This window comes from Diplotaxodon limnothrissa, linkage group LG11, assembly GCF_057381915.1.
Source record: "Diplotaxodon limnothrissa isolate DT_005_m linkage group LG11, D_limnothrissa_male_GT1.1, whole genome shotgun sequence".
In the NCBI taxonomy this organism is placed as follows: domain Eukaryota; kingdom Metazoa; phylum Chordata; class Actinopteri; order Cichliformes; family Cichlidae; genus Diplotaxodon; species Diplotaxodon limnothrissa.
The window spans coordinates 31,555,097-31,573,511 of record NC_140606.1 but is presented as its reverse complement, the minus strand read 5'-3'; the positions used below and the strand labels follow the sequence as shown (position 1 = coordinate 31,573,511).

Genomic DNA, 18,415 nt, shown 5'->3' with positions numbered 1-18,415 from the left:
CTGCCACGTCAGCTGGAGGGCCCGAGGAGCCCGTTCAGCCTTCTGCCACGTCAGCTGGAGGGCCCGAGGAGCCCGTTCAGCCTTCTGCCTCTGCTCCGCCTGGTCCGGCCTCAGCCTCTGCAGCTCCGCCTGGTCCGGCCTCAGCCTCTTCGTCCTCGTCTGGTCCGGCCTCAGCCTCTTCGTCCTCGTCTGGTCCGGCCTCAGCCTCTTCGTCTTCGCCTGGTCCGGCCCCCGCATCGCCACCGCCTGGTCCGGCCCCCGCATCGCCACCGTCTGGTCCTGCCTCGTCTGGTCCTGCCTCGTCTGGTCCTGTGCCCACCAGGCCATGGCCAGCACGCCTGAGACTGGAGGGCCGCCGCTGCCTTCCGCGCGGTCGGCCTCCTGAACTGCTCCGTTGTCTCCTTCGCCGCCGCCGTTGCCTTGCGCACGGCCGGCCTCCTGAACTGTTTCCACGTCACCGCCGTTGCCTTGCGCACGGTCGGCCCCCTGAACTGGTTCCACGTCTCCGCCGTTGCCTTCCGCATGGTCGGCCCCCTGAACTGCTCTGTGTTTGGGTTGTTTTCTTGGGCTCCGGTGTTTGCTGTGCTCTTCTTTTGTTTTCTGTTCCGAGCCCTCCGTCCTAGGCCCCCGCCGCCCGCCCTGGGTCGTTTTCTGTTTGGTTTTTGTTTTCCTGTGTTTGGGCTGTCTGGAGCCAGCCCTTGAGGGGGGGGGGGGTACTGTCATGGTCCTGGGTCATTTTGACCCAGTGTTCTTAGTTTTTCTGTAGTTTTGTATTTTGTTTCTTATGTCCATTGGCTTGTTTGGTTTGGTATTTGGATTCCCCCTGTGTCCATGTTTTTATTGTGGTGTTTGCTCTGGTACCGTGTTCCCATCCTATGTGTTCTGTGTTCTCCTCATCCCCTCGTATTCATCCTTCTTCTCTGCCTCTCTCTCTGCCTCTCTCTCTCCGTGCTCATCTCTGTGTACTGTGTTGTGTTTAAGGTCCACATCTTGGTGTCAGTATCGTCAGTTTCGTGTCCTCCCTGCTCGGCCATGAGTAATTGTCTTCAGCTGTGTTCCCCGTGTGTTCCCACTTCCCTCGTTACCTTCTGTGTATTTATGTCAGAGTGTCCCTTTGTTCTGTGTTGCGTCGTCCCTCTAGGTTGTGTGCATTTTCCGTGTCTTCCCAGCGCCTCAGCTTTTAGTTGCTCCCAGTATAGTTTTATATGACTTCTTATGTTTCTGTTAATAAAGACCGGCCTTTGAGTTCATCCCCGTGTGTCTAGAGCCGTGCATTTGGGTCCTCTCTTGCCTTCACACAGCCGCCGCATGACAGAATGAGGTTGCTAGTTAGTTAGTATTTTACTGTTGTAAAATATAAAATAAGCTCAAGTTTTTTTATGTCCATTTATTTATAAATCTATGCCCACTATCATTATCATTACCTACTTCTACATAATGTCTGTGTAATCAGAGTAAACATGCTACCCTTATCGCAGTTGTACTGCCCTACAAATTTCTTATGTTTAAAAAGAAAACTAAATGAACATATGCAACATGCAACACTATTCCATTAAAAGTAAATACTGCTCAGAGAGTGAGTTGCCTTGGTGGATATTTGCTTTCTCTGAGTGTTTCTTGTTTCTTTATACTTTTCTAGGGAATGGAAAATATGTGCAGAGATTTTTTGAAATTGAAATATGTATAAATACAAATGGAATTACAACATATAAAGCAAAAACAGAGGTTATATCATTCTAACAAGACCGAAAGTTAACATTTGGTAGGGCCGCCTTTGTATGTCCATCTTTAACACATCTTTTAGTCTGATTTCTTTTAGTCTCCAGAAATAATTCTTCAGACTTAATGAAGGGCATTCAAAGCCCTTCTTTAGATGTTGGCTACCTTTTGTTCCACTCTGTGTAGTTTTTCAATCCAGATATGCTTTTACTGCATTTGCAGTGTGTTTGTGGGATCGCTGTTATGCTGAAAAATGAAGCTGTTGCCAATCAGATTTTTTTCCCGATGGTATTGTATGGTGGATCAAAATCTGATGGCACTTTTCTGTGTTCATAATTCCATAATTTTTGACAAAATCCCCAACAGCATTGGCTTGTCTTAAACATTGACAGAGCCTCCACCATGTTTTACAGATAGCTATAAACACTCGCTCCGGCCCTTTTCTGTATATATCGATAAAATTTTAAACTGGAAATTTCATTTGGATTCATTGAAATCATTTGGATTCATCATTTCATCAGGCCTGTTGACACTGATTTTTAGTCCAGTTCTTGTGTAATCTGGCATTCCTCTTAGTTTAATTACTAAGAACGGCTTCTTGGGAGCCACCCGTCCATTCAGGCCATTTCTGATGAGACTTCAGTGCACAGTAAACGGATTAATGAAAGGGCCAGATATACCTTACCTATTTCTTAGGTCAGGTCTTTCCGATATCTTAAGGCCTTGACCTTAAGATACAATTCGTTGTTTTTGGTTCCGATTTTTTGCACCTACAGTACTTTAGTTTTTGTCCTCCAACGCTCCATTTTCTTCAAATTTTTAGGGATAACCCCCACACCATGCCAAGACATGCCAGGTTTTTGGCTCATAGTCTACTAGGAATCACCTTGTTGGTGTAAAAACAAAGTTCTATGCCTGTGTTATCTTTAGCATTTGTCATAGTTTCAACTAAACAAATGTGAACAAATTTTGCAACAGGCACCAGGACTGGACTGACAATAAGCTAAATAGTAGCCAACGTCCAGAGAGAAACAGCTTCAAAAAGCCTGGAGGACTGTTGCCGAAGACCAACTTAAAAATTACAAGAATGTCTGGGTCCTTGGAAGAAATAAAGAAATAAGGGGTCTTTTAAGATTTTTTTACAGTACTGTATCAACCATTTTATGCAAAAAGCTATGGAGAGTTTACTTTATAGGGTAAGGCAGCTGCTACGCTATATAAATCAAGTGATAGTGGTTTAATTTAATATCAATTTAATACAAATTCTAAATTTATATTAGTGAAATGTAGATCACTACTAAGGACATTTTTGTTCCATTTTTTTGTGCGTCCCATGTATACACTGGTTTCCACAGGCTAAGTTTAAAAATCGGCTCTCGGAGGCTGAGAGAAAGGTCCTTTATCTTCCATTCTTTGCTCCCAAAGCTGATTCTTTAAGAAAAGCCAGGAGAAATGCTGCAGAGACCACAGAGGTCTTTAGTGCAACTAATCACAAATATGTGTATGGCCTTAAGGGAATTGTGCACACTTTCATACTCATCACAAGACTAACTCTAGCTCAACGAAAATGTTCCTCTGCATTTTCTCATTTGAAACACACTGCAAAGAGTGTATCCTCAAGAAAAGGTTTTTCACCATTAAACGCCATTAAAATTAGAACCATGCTTTTAAATGCCTTAAGCTCCACTTTAATGGAACTATGAATGATTCATTGATTAACTGAATGATCAATTGGAAGTCTGCAGAGATAGAGTTGTAAACATGTGCTGGACTGTTACAAAACAATGATATGTTAAAAAATAGTTTGTCAGCAAATCAAATCATGTCGACACTCACAAAATATGACAAAATATGGAAAGAAAAATAATCCTTCCCATCTTGTCTTTCTAACCTAATGTCTGCCTGTAGTGGATGTGTATATGTCATTTGTGATTTTTTTTTTTTTTTTTTAAATGGTTGTTCCAGGGTTGTTGAAGGTCAGGTGTCAGCGGTGAAATGGACTTCTTGTCAGCCTGGATTGTGTCTCCTGCAGTCCTACCCTTTCTCTGTTTTATCTTGGGTAAGAGAATCAAATGTCACCGTGGAGTTATTACAGTAACTGTGGCCTTTCCAAGTCCCTTCCCTGTTCTGGCCGGTCAACAGAGCATTGGGAACAGTGCTCTGTTGACTAGCCAGAGCACTTTTTTGAAGTCTTAATTTTCACTGAAACAGAATAACGTCGGTGATACATTCAGGTCACCTTCTCAACCTGCCTCAAATAGGAGTGTACAGTAAGTAAAGCACTGTACAACCTTAATCTCATGGTGATCTCTTCACCTTACACGTTGAAAATCTTGCCTTAATTGCTATGTTTTCTGCAGCAATAATTGATTTACTGTGGGTCTTATATAGTGCTGTAAGAAGGTATTTGGCTTTTTTCTGATTTCTTATTGTTTTCCATATCTATCATACTATATACCATATTTCAGATAATCAAACAAATTTCCATGTTAGACAAATTCAAACTGCAGTTTTTAATTGAAGATTTCATTTATTACAGAAAAAAGCCATCCATAGCTACATGGGTGTATGTGAAAACTAACTGATTATTAAATCATGAATTAACTGCAATTAACCACATTTTTTAGAAAGCTGAGTTCAGTTATAATAGCCACCCCCAGACCTGATTACTGTCAGACCTGCTGAATCCAGAAATGATTTAAACAGATCCTGTCTGTCAAAGTGAAGTTTAAAAATCTCAAAGAGCAAGACAACTTGCTGCGACCTTAAGAAAATGATGAGAAACAAACTCACTGACATCAATCGGTTTGGAAAGGGTTTCAAAGGCATTTTTAAGGCTTTGGGACTCCAGCAAACTACGGTTTGGAGCTATTATCCACAAATCAAGAAAACCTGGAACAGTAGTGAAACTCTACTAAAATTACTCCCAGAGTGCACGGACGAGTCATCCAGACGGTCACAAAAGAACCCAGAACGGCATCTGAGGAACTGCAATCACATTTGCCTCAGTTAAGGTCAGAGTTCATGATTCAGCAGCAAGAAAGAGACTGAACAAAAATGGCATCCAGAGCAGGGTGAAAACCACTGCTGACCAAAAAGAACACGAATGCTTGTCTCATATTTGCCCAAAAAATATCTTGATGATCCCCCAGACTTGTGAAATCACCATTTAAAAACTGCATTTTGTATCGGCTTGTCTTTTTAATATTAAAGTCTGAAAAATGTAAGTGTGAGAAATATGCAAGAACTAGATTGCATTTCTCCTTTGAGGATCATCATCATGGTTTATAGTAAGGTAAGGTCTCCTATAGGTGCATAGGACTTACTCTTAAAATTTCCACTGTCTCTTCGGTTTGCCTAATCAAGTAGAACATCATTGGTTAAATCTTTTCCCTGTTTTTGGCTGATGGACAATTTATATTACAACCAGTTTCCCACCAGATTTATTCAGGGCATAAAGGAAACTTATTCACAGGGAATTAGTTCTTCATCCAGAGTAATGTTGTGTTATTATTGACTAAATTGTAATTTGGCTTGTAACTTTGCTTAGGTGGGAGTTGTTTAAGACTTTTGCTCCATTGTCACAATTCTTTTAAACTGTCAGCTTTTTTGTCATCAAATACTTTATAAAGAAAGTAAATAACACTAAGTGAAAGTCACATCATGTTTCCATGGTGACAAATGACTTCCAGTTCATGGAATTTACCAAACACAATTAAAGAACAGAGATACATGAGGTAGATCTGTCACCTAAACAAGAAATATTGTTGCTCTTTAACAGCAAAGAATAACTTTAACTTACAACATTAAAATAAGTATGGAAAGTGGATGAGCAGTTGGACTCTTCAGTTGTCTCATACTGTAAGTATGAATGTTTTACACATTAAGCACATTATTCTCTACATATGTTTATTTGCTCTGATTTGCTATTGCCAAAGTAACATTGCTTTACTTATTATACCTAGGTTTGTTTGTGTAACCATTATGTTGCAGTCAAACTCAAACATTCAGCAGATTAAAGCAAACAGTTAATCACATGTTGCGTTATATTTTATTATGTTGCAGATTTAACTCATTTATATTCTTCCATTGTTTCTTTGTTCTGAGTATCCATGTAGGTCAGGTGTGGGAAAGCTCCCCCCAAATCCCTCCAGCATTTCCTGACTTTTAAAGTGCTGATGATGTCATGTCTGACATCACCAGGTTAATCCAAGAAGAGGGGAGTTTTTTGCACAGGCATGTTTCCTTTTGTTAGTTTATAGGATTATGAAGTGATTTGTCCTAATAGTTTTCTTATATGGAGCATTTAGCTGTGTAAATGAGTTAATCAGGAGAGGAGTGAGCTTCATGTGATTCTCAGCCATTTGTGTTGAGTTGTAGATTTCTCACCTTAAACTAGTGGTACTGGCTACACTAACAGAAGGGGAATTGACAGGTGAGGTGTGTTGCTTATTCCGTGTGCTCTTTGTTTCCTGTTATGAGTTTTGTTTTAAGTTTCACAAATAATGGGGGTGATTGTAAAAAAACAAAACAAAAAACTGCTCATCTCTGGGAACCCAAAATGCCTTCTGAGTCTGGTTACCTACCGCCTTCCTTGACACTCTTTCACAAGCAAAATATTTCCCTCAAGAAGAGGAGAAGGAGGAGGTGAAGAACAAAACAAAGCATAAATACCTGACTCTATCAGAATACCAAAAACACAACTGCACGTGAATACAAACGTTATTCCACATCTGCTGAAGGGGTGGATGGACAAATGCTGGCTGGTGAGAACTGTTTTTACAGCTGTTTTGCAACAGAATGTCAAAAAAACCTGAACTGAACTCTTACCTTCAGGCACCAGGGGCCCGTTCTTCGTACGTCGCTTACTACATCCAAGATCAAATGACACATCCAAGATCAAATCATCGCGCTAACTCTGAGCTCGCTATTCCGGTTCCCCGAACACACCTGTTGTTGACGATTAGTATAGCTGGATGAAGTAATGTGAGATCACTGGGTGGCCCAACAGGGGCTACGCATCGATAGTAGAAACATTGATCGGCAACCCTTTGATTGGTCGGCGAAAATGTCGAAGGAGCGCGCTCGGTATTCTTCGGCAGCAGAGCAAGAACTCTTGAGTGAGGGATTTTAGGAGTTTCAGAGTCTAATTAAAACGCAAGGGAACACTGCAAAGGCTGCAAAAGCAAGGAGAGAGGGCTGGCAGAAAGTTGCTGACAAATTAAACTCGTAAGTAATTTAATAATAACAATAATAATGGAGTGGATCTATATAGCGCTCTTCAAGGCACCCAAAGCGTTTTACAATGCCACTATTCAGTCACTCTCACATTCACACACTGGTAGCTGTCACAGCTGCCCTGGGACAGAAGCCAGGCTGCCATATCGCGCCATCGGCCCCTCTGGCCAACACCAGTAGGTGGTAGGGTAGATTTATCATATCACACTATATTATCCAATATTATATTACATTATATTATATTACATTATGTTATATTATATCCCCTTTCACATTAGAGCCACAACAGGACCCACTAGAACATGGGAACAAGTAAAAGTGAAATATAAGAATATTCTACAGAATGGTAATATTTATCACTTATATTGCTTTTCGTCTCTTGGACAGAGACCCTGAAATAATCTGTTTGTTTGTTTATAACAGCAACCAAGAAAAGGGGCAGCGCAAAAAAAGACAGGTGGTGGTCCTGCACCCCCTCGTCAACAAGTTGGTTAAGTGAATAATACCCTCACGGGAAAATCGATATCTCTCTATGAGCACACTGTCGCGCTGAGCTAAAGGATCCTGTCTGTCCCGCAATATACGCTGAATTCTGAGGACTCTCCTTATCAATCTTGCACCTTCCGCAATGGGTGGCTCGCGTATACGGACAGGACATGGCTGCAACAGGCTTCCCAAATCCACCTTCGCTTTTATAGCCGTGGTCTCCCATCTTGATTACACGAAGTAAATTGCAATTACTACTCTGAAATCTGAATTACATCTGTAATAATCACATACATGTAATAGAATGTTAATAGTACATTTCCCTTTTTTAGGAAATGACCTGTATGTATCTGTGTGACATCAATAAAAGGATCAAGTGCTGCATTATCTTTAGTTACATTGATGTTATTTATTTATGGTACAACAGTGGTAAAATATCGCTGTTGCTTTCGTATACATGAAGCGGAAATACCTGAGTGGCCGCGATCTAATCCTGTTTACATAAAGTAAACCTGCTCCCGAGCAGGTTTACGCTTACGGCTCTGTTGCTATGACAGCAAGTCCCGGATGGGCTTCGAAGAACCGAACGATCCAGGATCACGCGAAATCGTCAACAGTCAAATCCGGCTAACTTACTTAGCGAGGTACGAAGAACGGGCCCCAGGACGTCACGTGTTGGTGTTTTGGATGCTAGTTTATCACCTGATGCTAGCTAGTTTGGTTAGCAAGCTAAATTCATAAATTGTATAGACATACATATAGTGTTAAGCAAGAGAGGAATAAAATACTAGAATTTTACTCACCATTGCAGAAGCAGAAACTAGCGCTGTGCCATACTACAGCTCATAATATTGGTCACATAATCCATTAAAAATGCTCCAAAAAGCACCACCAGCAGACATAAACAGTGAAGAGTTACGTGAAATGGTGGATGAAGCCTAAAAGATAACCGGTCTGCTTCACCTACCTGTATCAGGACACCTGTCAATCAATCCAGGTGGATGCATTAGCAAAATAATAATAGTAATAATAATAATGAAACCTAGCCATAGGTGCTAAAACCTTTTGTGTGTGTGTGTGTGTGTGTGTGTTTGTGTGTGTGTGTGTGTGTTTATTTGTTTATACCAGGGTGTAAGCGATATTTTTAAAGATGTAAATTTGGACATTTTTAAAGTAACGAGCATCATGTGGCACAAGAAGCATTGGGGTAATTTTTTAGCTCTGGAGATTGCCCCTTGGATAATGACCGCTGCTAATAAGTCACCATACTGCCCCTTAATTTCCCCTATGGGTATATATAAATGTCATTTATAAAAAAAAATTTTTAAAAGCCACAACAAACATGCTTGCTGTTGTTGAGGTATTAACCTCTTGTGCTTTGGTGATAAAACTCTTGTTTATGTGTGACATGCTAAGGTGCAATATCAAGTCCACAAGAAAAAGATTTAACCCATCTCTGTAACGCCACAGAAACATCCAAAGTTTGCTAAGTTTAGCTAACACTACTCACTTTAAGTAGGTTAAAGCCTTAGTGGTTTGGAGATAGAGCAGGTCATCCATGCCAAAGTGTCCTTGATACAGACCACAAAAACTGCCCCCAAAGTGTCTGTGGTGTGTATGTGTCTGTGATGGATAAAGAGCTGCACCTATATTGTAAAAGAGCAGTATGCAAATATTACTGTAAAGCTCTATGTATGGTCCATAAAACTGGTTTAACTTAACGATTATAAATTCAGCTCACTTTAGGACATGGAAATGAAATTGTATTGCTGCATTTTGATATTTCTATTTCTCAGTAAAATCCATTGTGGAAGTATTTTAGTAGGCACTGTAGATCATTATTGACTATTCATTTATGTAAACTGTATGCAAATTTGCTTCTGTGTTTGGCTGTTTGTATGCATCCTCTGTAATGGCCAATCTTGCCCTTCATATTTGACGTGAGGTGACTGGTTCAGCCTTGATCTGAGAGCTCTGCCTCTCACTCATGTTGTCAGATGCAACAGAGCATGCACTTCACAAACAACTTGGCCATTGCTTCAATGAAGGTCAAGATTTAAACAGCCCAATAGAATCAGGTTCTCTGTGGGGCATTGTTTAAACAGACTTACGCTCAGATATTAAACGCTAATTGGAGTATGCACTTGCATTTGGCTTTTTGAACTGAATTTATTCATAAACTTTTGTGTGTAATACTCATATAATCTTAGCCCCAGTGTAAAAGCCTGGTGGGTGGTCTACTTTAACGTAACCTTCCTGACTCAAGTGGACTGCGCCATAGGCTGTCACCTCAGAGCTTGGCTGAAGGATGGTGAACACCAACTATGACAAACAAGGGGGATTAAAGTGATAATCATTACTCTTCCCGGGAGGAATTAGCTAGTGGGACATCGACATTGAGGAAAAACCACAGGTGAACAAGGTCTCTGGTGCCCCATGTTTTTTTTCCTCTTCCCAATACCCTATCTGCATGGCCGAGGGGGGATTTAATTTGCAGTAATTACTTTATTGACTCATTTTCAGGGCCGTATCACTGCAGTTTCCCATCAATAAAACATATGCCAAGATGAATAATGTGGCCAGGCACAATGGGATGCCTTCTCAAACAAAAAGACCACAGGACTGCTCTCCTGTGGTGCATGTTTTTGTCATGCTCCTTCTGCTCATTTTATTTCCTTCATCACACTCCTCACACATACTCAGCTCTTATTCTTTTCCATCTCTTTTCATGAAATCCCAACATATCCCTTTCATGTTTCCTTTCCAATGCGCCTGCTTCTCCTTTTTTTTTGTTTTTTTGTTTAATGTTTCCAGGCACACGGGCCCAGCAGGCCTTTAGGACTGAGCCCAAGAATCTAACTGTGCGGATGGGAGCCACAGCTGTGTTGAGGTGTGAGGTGTTGCGAGCCTCGGGGACTGTGCAGTGGGCCAAAGATGGCTTCCTCCTGGGACCTGAGAGAAGCCTGCCAGGCTTTCCACGCTACAGCATGATTGGAAACCCCGAGAGAGGTAAGCCGGGATACTCACGGAATATGGTCTATGGCCTATTGAGCTTTGATGGACCTATTAAAACTAAATAAACATGTATAATAACAGAACCTCAAGAGATGCCAAAATTAGTAAACCTAAACAACTAAAAAATGAAACCATCAGAGAACTGTGTGTTATTTGTGTAAAGGGCACTTTAACATATGATTTCCCAAAGATAGTAGCACAATTTGAATCCCATGTACTTCTTTGTTTTGTTGTGACTTATAGTTTATATGGTTTAATTATGAAATGCTGCTGTCATGTCAAGATGCCCCCAGCGGTACGACTTCAAGGGGGCTTCTCTAAAAGTAAATGAGATGAGGTTGTTGTTGTTATGGCTTCGATGCTCCAATAAGCATGGCTGTTACAGGAACCTTATGGCTATTATAAAGGGGTATCATCTGGGGTGAGGTGAGGTGATGTGATTGTCAACAGCCTCTCGCACAACCCCCTTATCCTGTCACTCGCACATGAAGATTAAAAAAAAAGAAATTAAAGCAACAGAGTGCCAGATGATCTGTGAAATGTGGCAGAGAATATAGTGTGTTGCAGAATCTGCACCACAGTCTATAAAAAGTAATAGCCAATTAGAAGGCAATCCTGAGTAAGAGAAGAGCATCTGTTCCTGATCAGCCCACAACTAGACAAGCTGCATTTCACTGTTGCACAGTGTGGGAGACCACCAGTGACACATAAACACTAAGGGATACAATGATGCACATTCTCGTGTGCGCCCTTATTCATGGCTTGAGTTTACACAAATACATTCAGAGGAGTAAAATATTTCTCTGTTGATTAACTGTTAGTGAGAAAATTATTCATTACAATAGACACAGGGTTAGAAAATCACCTTTTATATCCACAACAAGGAAAAAAGAAGTACACAATGAATGTAAGGACCACAAACACACACAAGCTGTCAAACACTCATAGGCTCAGTCATAAATAAAATGCCCATCAGTGCAGGTACCCTTTTCCAGGAAATGAAACTGCAGACTGATGTATGCAATCACTTTACACTGCACAGAACTAGCAAAATCATTTAAGATGACACTTGACTGCACTTTATACGCCACCAGTTTTCACTGATTGTCATCAGTGATGTTTATTGATGCTTAAAAAGACTGAAATCACATATTCACGCACAGAAGAGAGGCCGGCGTTGATTTCAGCATGCACTTATAGTAAATTTAGCACCCTTAGTTTCCCCGAGCTGAAGCAGTAATGTAAATGTGTACTGACATGAGCCTAGATCCAGGATTTCAGCCATTTATGTGCACCAACTCTCAGTGTAAAGACAGAACCTTAAAGATAAAACAGCTTTTTTTAAGGCACCAAAGCATTAGGTTTGTCTTTCTCATTTTGTATTCAAAGAATGGCTCACGAGCAACAACACAACTCTAGAAAATAGCATGCAGCCAGCCAATCAGGTAAAATGTTAATAATGAACGTCACATGTAGAGAGAAGTGAATCAGATTTTATCTTATCTAATATCAGCAAGCATCATAAACTGATAAATCATAGTCACACATAGAGATTAATTGAGGCTCTTACTGGGGCTTTTTGAGATATGTTGCTGTTATCTTGTTATACAGTATCAAATCCATCCATCCATCGCTCCCTCCCTCCATCTATCCATTTGTTTTTATCCAACTCAGGGGCACAGAAAGGCTGGAGCTTGCCTCAGCTGTCAAACAGGAAAAAGAGGGGGTACATCCTCGACAGGTCGCCAGTTCATCACAGGGTTTACATCAAGAGACAGACAGCCACACATGCTAATATCGATACCTCAGGCTTATTTAGAATCACCAGCCCCAACCTAACAAGCATTCCTTTGGACTGTGGGAGGATGCCGCAGTACCCGGAGAAAAGCCATCAGGCACAGGGAGAGGATGCAAACTCATAAAAAGGCCTCAGTCAGCCAGCAGGTTCTTGCCAGGAACCTTCTTGATGTCAGGCAACAGTGCGAACACAAACGAGGATGCAGGAGTGGATTCCAACAAAACGAGCCTTTTATTTTGGCTGATGAAAAGAACAAAAACAGAATGAGGGCAGCATACGTGTAGTACTCAACAGAAAACCTAAACTGGACAAAACTAAGGAAAGACTATGGCTGGAGGTACAGAACACAGGAGGTGGTAACACAGACGACGCGAGACAGACTGTATGAAACACAGAGACTAAATACACATGAGGGATGATCAGGGGAAGTGGCCACACATGGGAACACAGCTGACACACATGAACTTAACGACAGGACAGAAGGAGTGAAACTGAATACACTGACCGTGAATACAGACTTTCAAAGTAAAACAGGAAACATGGAGATTAGACAAGACACATGAACCGGGGAGACGTAGTACAGGGGAGATGACATAACCGACAGCATGGACTTGACAATATAAGACACGCAGACATAAACACACGAAGGGCAAGGGAGACTTAATACACGGGTAATATGTACAAATGGCTGGACTGCCTTAGTGACCCTAAACAAAGAATAAACATCAAAATAGGCTAAAACACAAAACACTGGGTCGCACGACCCAGGACCATGACATGTACTGTATCCAAAAATTTCAAAGGCCCTAGATGAAATAGATACAGAGTAATGGGCAAATAACCAATTCTCATTGCAGCCTCTGCCAGTCTCTACAACTTGATTGGACTATTTGTGAGTAATTTCAGGAAAGAGGAATATGATTAATAACTCCAATGTCTCTTTCTTTCTGCACTCAATGATAACTTAGATGTGAAAATTGCTTCTGGTTGGTGTTAATTATCTTGCCAGCGTACTTGACACATGTATTTGTAGGCCTGTGTGGTTGTCAGACTAAGATACTATTTTCCACATATTAGTAGGCTGTGAGCCATCAGGAGCTGGAAAACCAACGTTGAACATCATCTAATCCCCACAGGTTATGGCAATGCATCAAACAAATCAAGCCCTGTTGGCATGCCACACTATCAGAAGAGAGATGCAGAGTGAGGGATTCTGCCTGGCATCAATTAATAGACATTTTATTCAGTCTGCGTTGTGAATTTGGGATTGGATTTCATTTACCACACTGGAAATTCATTCTGAAACAAAATGCTGTGAGTATAAACAACCACTAGCATGTCAATGGAAATGCCTGCAGCTGGAGATTCTCACCAAGTGAAATGTTTATATTTTACAGAAATAAGAAAACTGGCTGTTTATAGTCAAATCAAACAGGAATGTCAGCAGTGGAGTATATTATCGTACTGAACTGATGCGCAGGACTGCCATTTAGATTTCTAAGCTGCCGTGGCTCAAGTGGTGGTTTGATCCCTGGACCCTCCACGTACCAAAGGGTCCTTGTGCAAGACAAAACCTCAGATCTACTAGTTACAGCTGCTTTGCATGAGCGTCTGTAATTGGGTAAATGAGAAGATATTGTAAAGCATTTGGTAGAACTAAAATTAGGTGCTCTCTACATTAAACCCATTGTCAGTTTCTCTTTGATAGTTAATTTTGGCATTATGTAAATTTAAAAAAAGGCCTCTAAAAATGCTAAATGCTTGTCAATATATAAATACTATAAATGTTAGGACCTCCTAAGTTATACTCAGTAGAAGGGGACGCATAGGAAAATGAACCCATTCTTTTTGTAATTATCTACATATGTAGCATCTCTCCAACACAGTTCATCTCTCCATCTCTGTTCCAGGCCAGTATCATCTTCAGATTGAAGATGCTCAACTGGAAGATGACACTCAATATGAATGTCAAGTGACCTCATCTGAGTCCAGCAGTGGAATCATTTCCAGGCTGGCCTGGCTCGACGTACGAAGTAAGGGGGGACAAAAAAGGTTGTGGAGTCTAATAATAATCATGTTTTCTTTTTTCTTTTTTTTCCCCGAGTAACAAAATGCATGTTAGAAGGCACAGTGAGCATCCTCAGTACTCCAGTAACATTTGTGACCTCTTGACCAGTAATCAGCATACAAAGAGCTGTTAAATATTCATTTCTATTGATAAAGAGCTTTTATTTGTGTAAGATACGGCAATTGCATTTGAAGGACAGTTTTAAGTTACTTTGCCCTTGGTACGGCGTGTTTACTGTAGCAGTTTTATTCAATAATACACTGATCAACCACAGCATTAAAAGTACCACCAGGTGAAGTGAATCATATTGATCATCTCGTTAAAATTAATGTTTTGATGGAAAACCTTGGGTCCTCACATTAATGAGACTGTTACTTGGAGATATAACAATTACCCAGCATTGCTGCCAACCAAGAACACAAAGGTAGTCCTGAATGGCCGTAGCCTCCCTCAGCAGAACAGTGTGCACTCCAACACATTGATGAAGAATGGCTCGAGGAACCTGACAAGGGTAATGACCCAGCCTCCAGGGGTTCAGAGCTTTTTTATTAGTACAGGGGGGGATCTAGACAATATTAAGAAGGTTGTTTCAGTTTTGTGCTCACAATTCTGCAAACTTTTCAAACAGTATTCAAGTACTATGCCACCTTTACATGTTCCAGAAGGGTCTGTGGCTTTAACTAGCAGCTGGAAAATATAAAGAGCAGCCTGGCTTCTCTAGCAAGCCTCAAGGCGATTCATGTCTCTTCCTTGCGCAGGAATACATTTTAACAGAAGTGATTGAAAAGTTCCTTCTCAGACATGGAATGGAATAGATGTTATTGTGCAACTACATTAGACCACCTGTAGTCACTCTATAACAACCGGTGTTTCTCTCTCCCTAACCCTTTTGCTTGTGGGAGCAAGCCCATATGTGGTAAGGAAAGGACTCTAAAAGAACCTTTCTTCTCCAGGCGCACTTCATTTACTTACATCCCCCTCCCTATTCTCTCCCCCGCACAATTTCACCCTCTCTCTTGGCTCGCAGGCTTTCTCTTTGGTGACCATGGACACCGAGGATGGGGGTTTGGATAGGAGGGGCGGTTGTGGCGATTGTAGAGTCCTCGCTCTCTTCTGGGAAGAGAGCAGGTTTTTCTGACATCAATAGGCTGGCGCGAGAAATGGCGGGTAGTGTTGTACTTGAATGGCAGTATTCTACACTGCTGCAGTTTAATATGCTACGGCAAGCCTACACCTGCAGCCACAGCAGGCTTGACTCCCACATTCATTACCTCTGAGATGCTTCTTGCATGTGTGCCCACTTATACAAAATCAAAACTCTCGCTTTCTGCTTTGTCAAAACAATGAAAATATGTGTTATACCAACCAGTGTGTTGCATCAGGGATGGCTGGTAGTAGTATTAGTACTAGCATTTACCCGTGACAGACTCTTTCATAATGTTTCTGAAATGCTCACATACGAGTCCACATGCTGCACATCTCAGCAGGTGCTTTTATTCAGTGTCCTGGGCTCACGTCCCAGCTGTTGACTGTTTAACATGGACATTTGTAGATGAGCTGTCGCAAAGGGCAATCAGTGAAGTGACTGGCTTAAAAAGCTCTCTGCAGCCTTGGTCTTAAAGGGTTATTTGTTCCAGCCCAGCAGTTCAAGTGATTCAAAATACGTGACTAATCTGGGGCTTGATAATGAGCTGATGAATTCAATCTCCCGTTAGTGCTGAACTGGGACTGGAAACTGTGTATCCCCTTTGAAGTGCACCGTCTCTGATGAGTTTCCGATGGACTTCTCTATCACTGAACTACGGCTCCCAAGGCCCCGCACCCCTGGCCAGTCAACCATGGCCATATCCTATCAAGCTCTGCATCAAATCAAAACACTATAAAGTCTTTATGAGGAGATACAGTAGGGGAGAGGGGAGGAATTTGAAAACAAAACAGAGATTGGTGGTTGTATAATTGGATTCTTGGGTCAGGGAGAGTGATATTATGACTGGCTAATTCAAGATGGATCACCACAGGCAGTAAATAGCAGGGATAAAGGCAAAAATGTCAATAAGCCCCATCCATGGGCTTACAAAGAGATGTTTTCAAGACATTTCCATTGGTGCAACCTAACTCCTGTGTGTTTTTTGCTTCCCTGCGGAGCTTAGATAGGGGATTACTGCAACAGGCAGATCAAGTGGCAGTGAGTAATCCATGACAATAACAACCTCTACCCTCTCTGCTAAAGCCCCCTCCTCTACTAAAACTTACCCCGCACTGTGCCCGTCACATACCTGACACATCCTGTGTCTCGGTTTATACCATTAGCCTTAGCATTTAATCCTATTAATGAACAACTCTCTCCCTCACCACAGTGCATGCCTGTACAGATGCCTCCTGCAAATGTTCAAAACTGTTTTTGATGTGTTCTGGTTTTAGACTGTTACTCATTCATTTGGCATAGTGTGTCACCGAGATATGTGTGTGTGTGTGTGTGTGTGTGTGTGTGTGTGTGTGTGTGTGTGTGTACGTGCCCATGTGTGTAAGCTTATTATCAGCGTTGGTTGGAGGTTAGAGGACATTTTAGGAACCAGGGCTATAGCGAGGTTTTTTTCGGGAGCTAATGAGTTTAGCACTTGAAGAGTATATAATGAGCCTTCATTTTATGATTCCCTGTTATGAATAATGGAACAACTTATAAATGGGGGCACAAGCAACGTAGAACATGGTGACTTTATTCATCTTTGTTCATGAAAAGTTCTGACAGTTGCCCAAGATATAACCTCATCAGAGGATGGGGTGTTATACACTGGTGCCATGCTTTAATTCTGACAGCGCCACTTTAATGTTACAGTAGGTTCTTTCTGAAAAGGGGAAGTTCTGCTTAATAGCAACATGAGCGGTTCCTTGTTAATTTATTTAGAATCCATCACAAAGGTGCATTTACAATTGAGCCTAAATCTGTTTTTAATGTTGCGCGTGTGTGATGCACTTGCTGTAAATGGGAGTTTGGGAGATGGATGCTGACAGATGCAGTTATGACATGTTTTGGCTGGAGCAGCGCTCGTGCAGATGAGAGGTGATGGAGGTAGAGCTTTTTGTCCTAAACACCTGTTCCACTTCTCCCTCTGAATGCAGACAGAAAATGGAAAGCTGTTTCAGTGGTTTGCAACATCAGGGATTACATGTCAAATAAATACCATGTTCATATTGTGCATGAATAGCCAAATGTATGTGTTTCTCTGCACATATAATACTGTGTAAATCGTAATTTCTTTATATTTTGCTGGAAAATGGAAACTATATAACATAGATGAAGCATAATGCCTACACGAATAGTTCTCCGACCTTCTTTAAGGGCATTCAAAGCTCTTCTTTGGGTGTTGACTGCCTTTTTCTTTCTGATCTCTGTCAACATGATCCCACACGGCTTCAATAATGTTGAGGTCCCTCCTCTGGGGAGGCCAATCCATGAATAACAGTGTTTAATTATATGTTTTTCTATCTAGTGAAAGTGTTTAGGATCAATATGGGCTGAAAAATGAAACTGCTGTCAATCAGATGCTTTCCATTGTATTGTATGGTGGATCAAAATTTAATGGTACATTTCTGTGTTCATTAAACTAAATGGAAACAAATTATGTGTTTTTGTGACAGGCTGCTAGTATCAAATACCTAAAGATGCAAAGTTGTCTGTTATATGTAAAAGCAACACTTGTTAATTACTTCAGTTAGGTGCCTTTTGAATAATTCACTGGTCAGTGTTAAGTAGCTTCCTCTGAAAATGGTCAGGTACAAGCGACTGAACTGAAAATGAGTTTAAAAATAGCTAGTGTCCAAAGAAAACCTTTGAAAGCCATTCAGAAATCCTGGAGAACTATTGCTCAAGAAAAAAAGCAAATTGAAAGCAAAATAAAGAGAAATGAGGGGGTGGCTCAAGACTTTTGCACAGTACAATATAGAAGGAAAAAAAACATTCTTGCACACATACTGTGAAAATATGGTGTTCGACAAGCTTTATCATCCAAAGATGAAACTGATGAGTTGTGTCTTTCTGGTGTTAAGAAGTCAGAGCTCCATTATTATCTATCCTATTCAGCATAAGCTTT

General features: G+C 41.2%; 1 protein-coding gene across 1 annotated transcript in view; it reads left to right on the top strand.

Moving 5' to 3' along the window:
* Window positions 1–3,714: 3,714 nt before the first annotated feature.
* Window positions 3,715–18,415, top strand: part of nphs1 (NPHS1 adhesion molecule, nephrin) — a 45,286-nt gene continuing 30,585 nt past the window's right edge. The window contains exons 1-3 of the mRNA XM_085365822.1: window positions 3,715–3,778; window positions 10,258–10,452; window positions 14,167–14,289. Of these exons, the coding sequence (XP_085221948.1) occupies window positions 3,715–3,778; window positions 10,258–10,452; window positions 14,167–14,289 (382 nt within the window). The remainder of the gene's footprint in view (window positions 3,779–10,257; window positions 10,453–14,166; window positions 14,290–18,415) is intronic.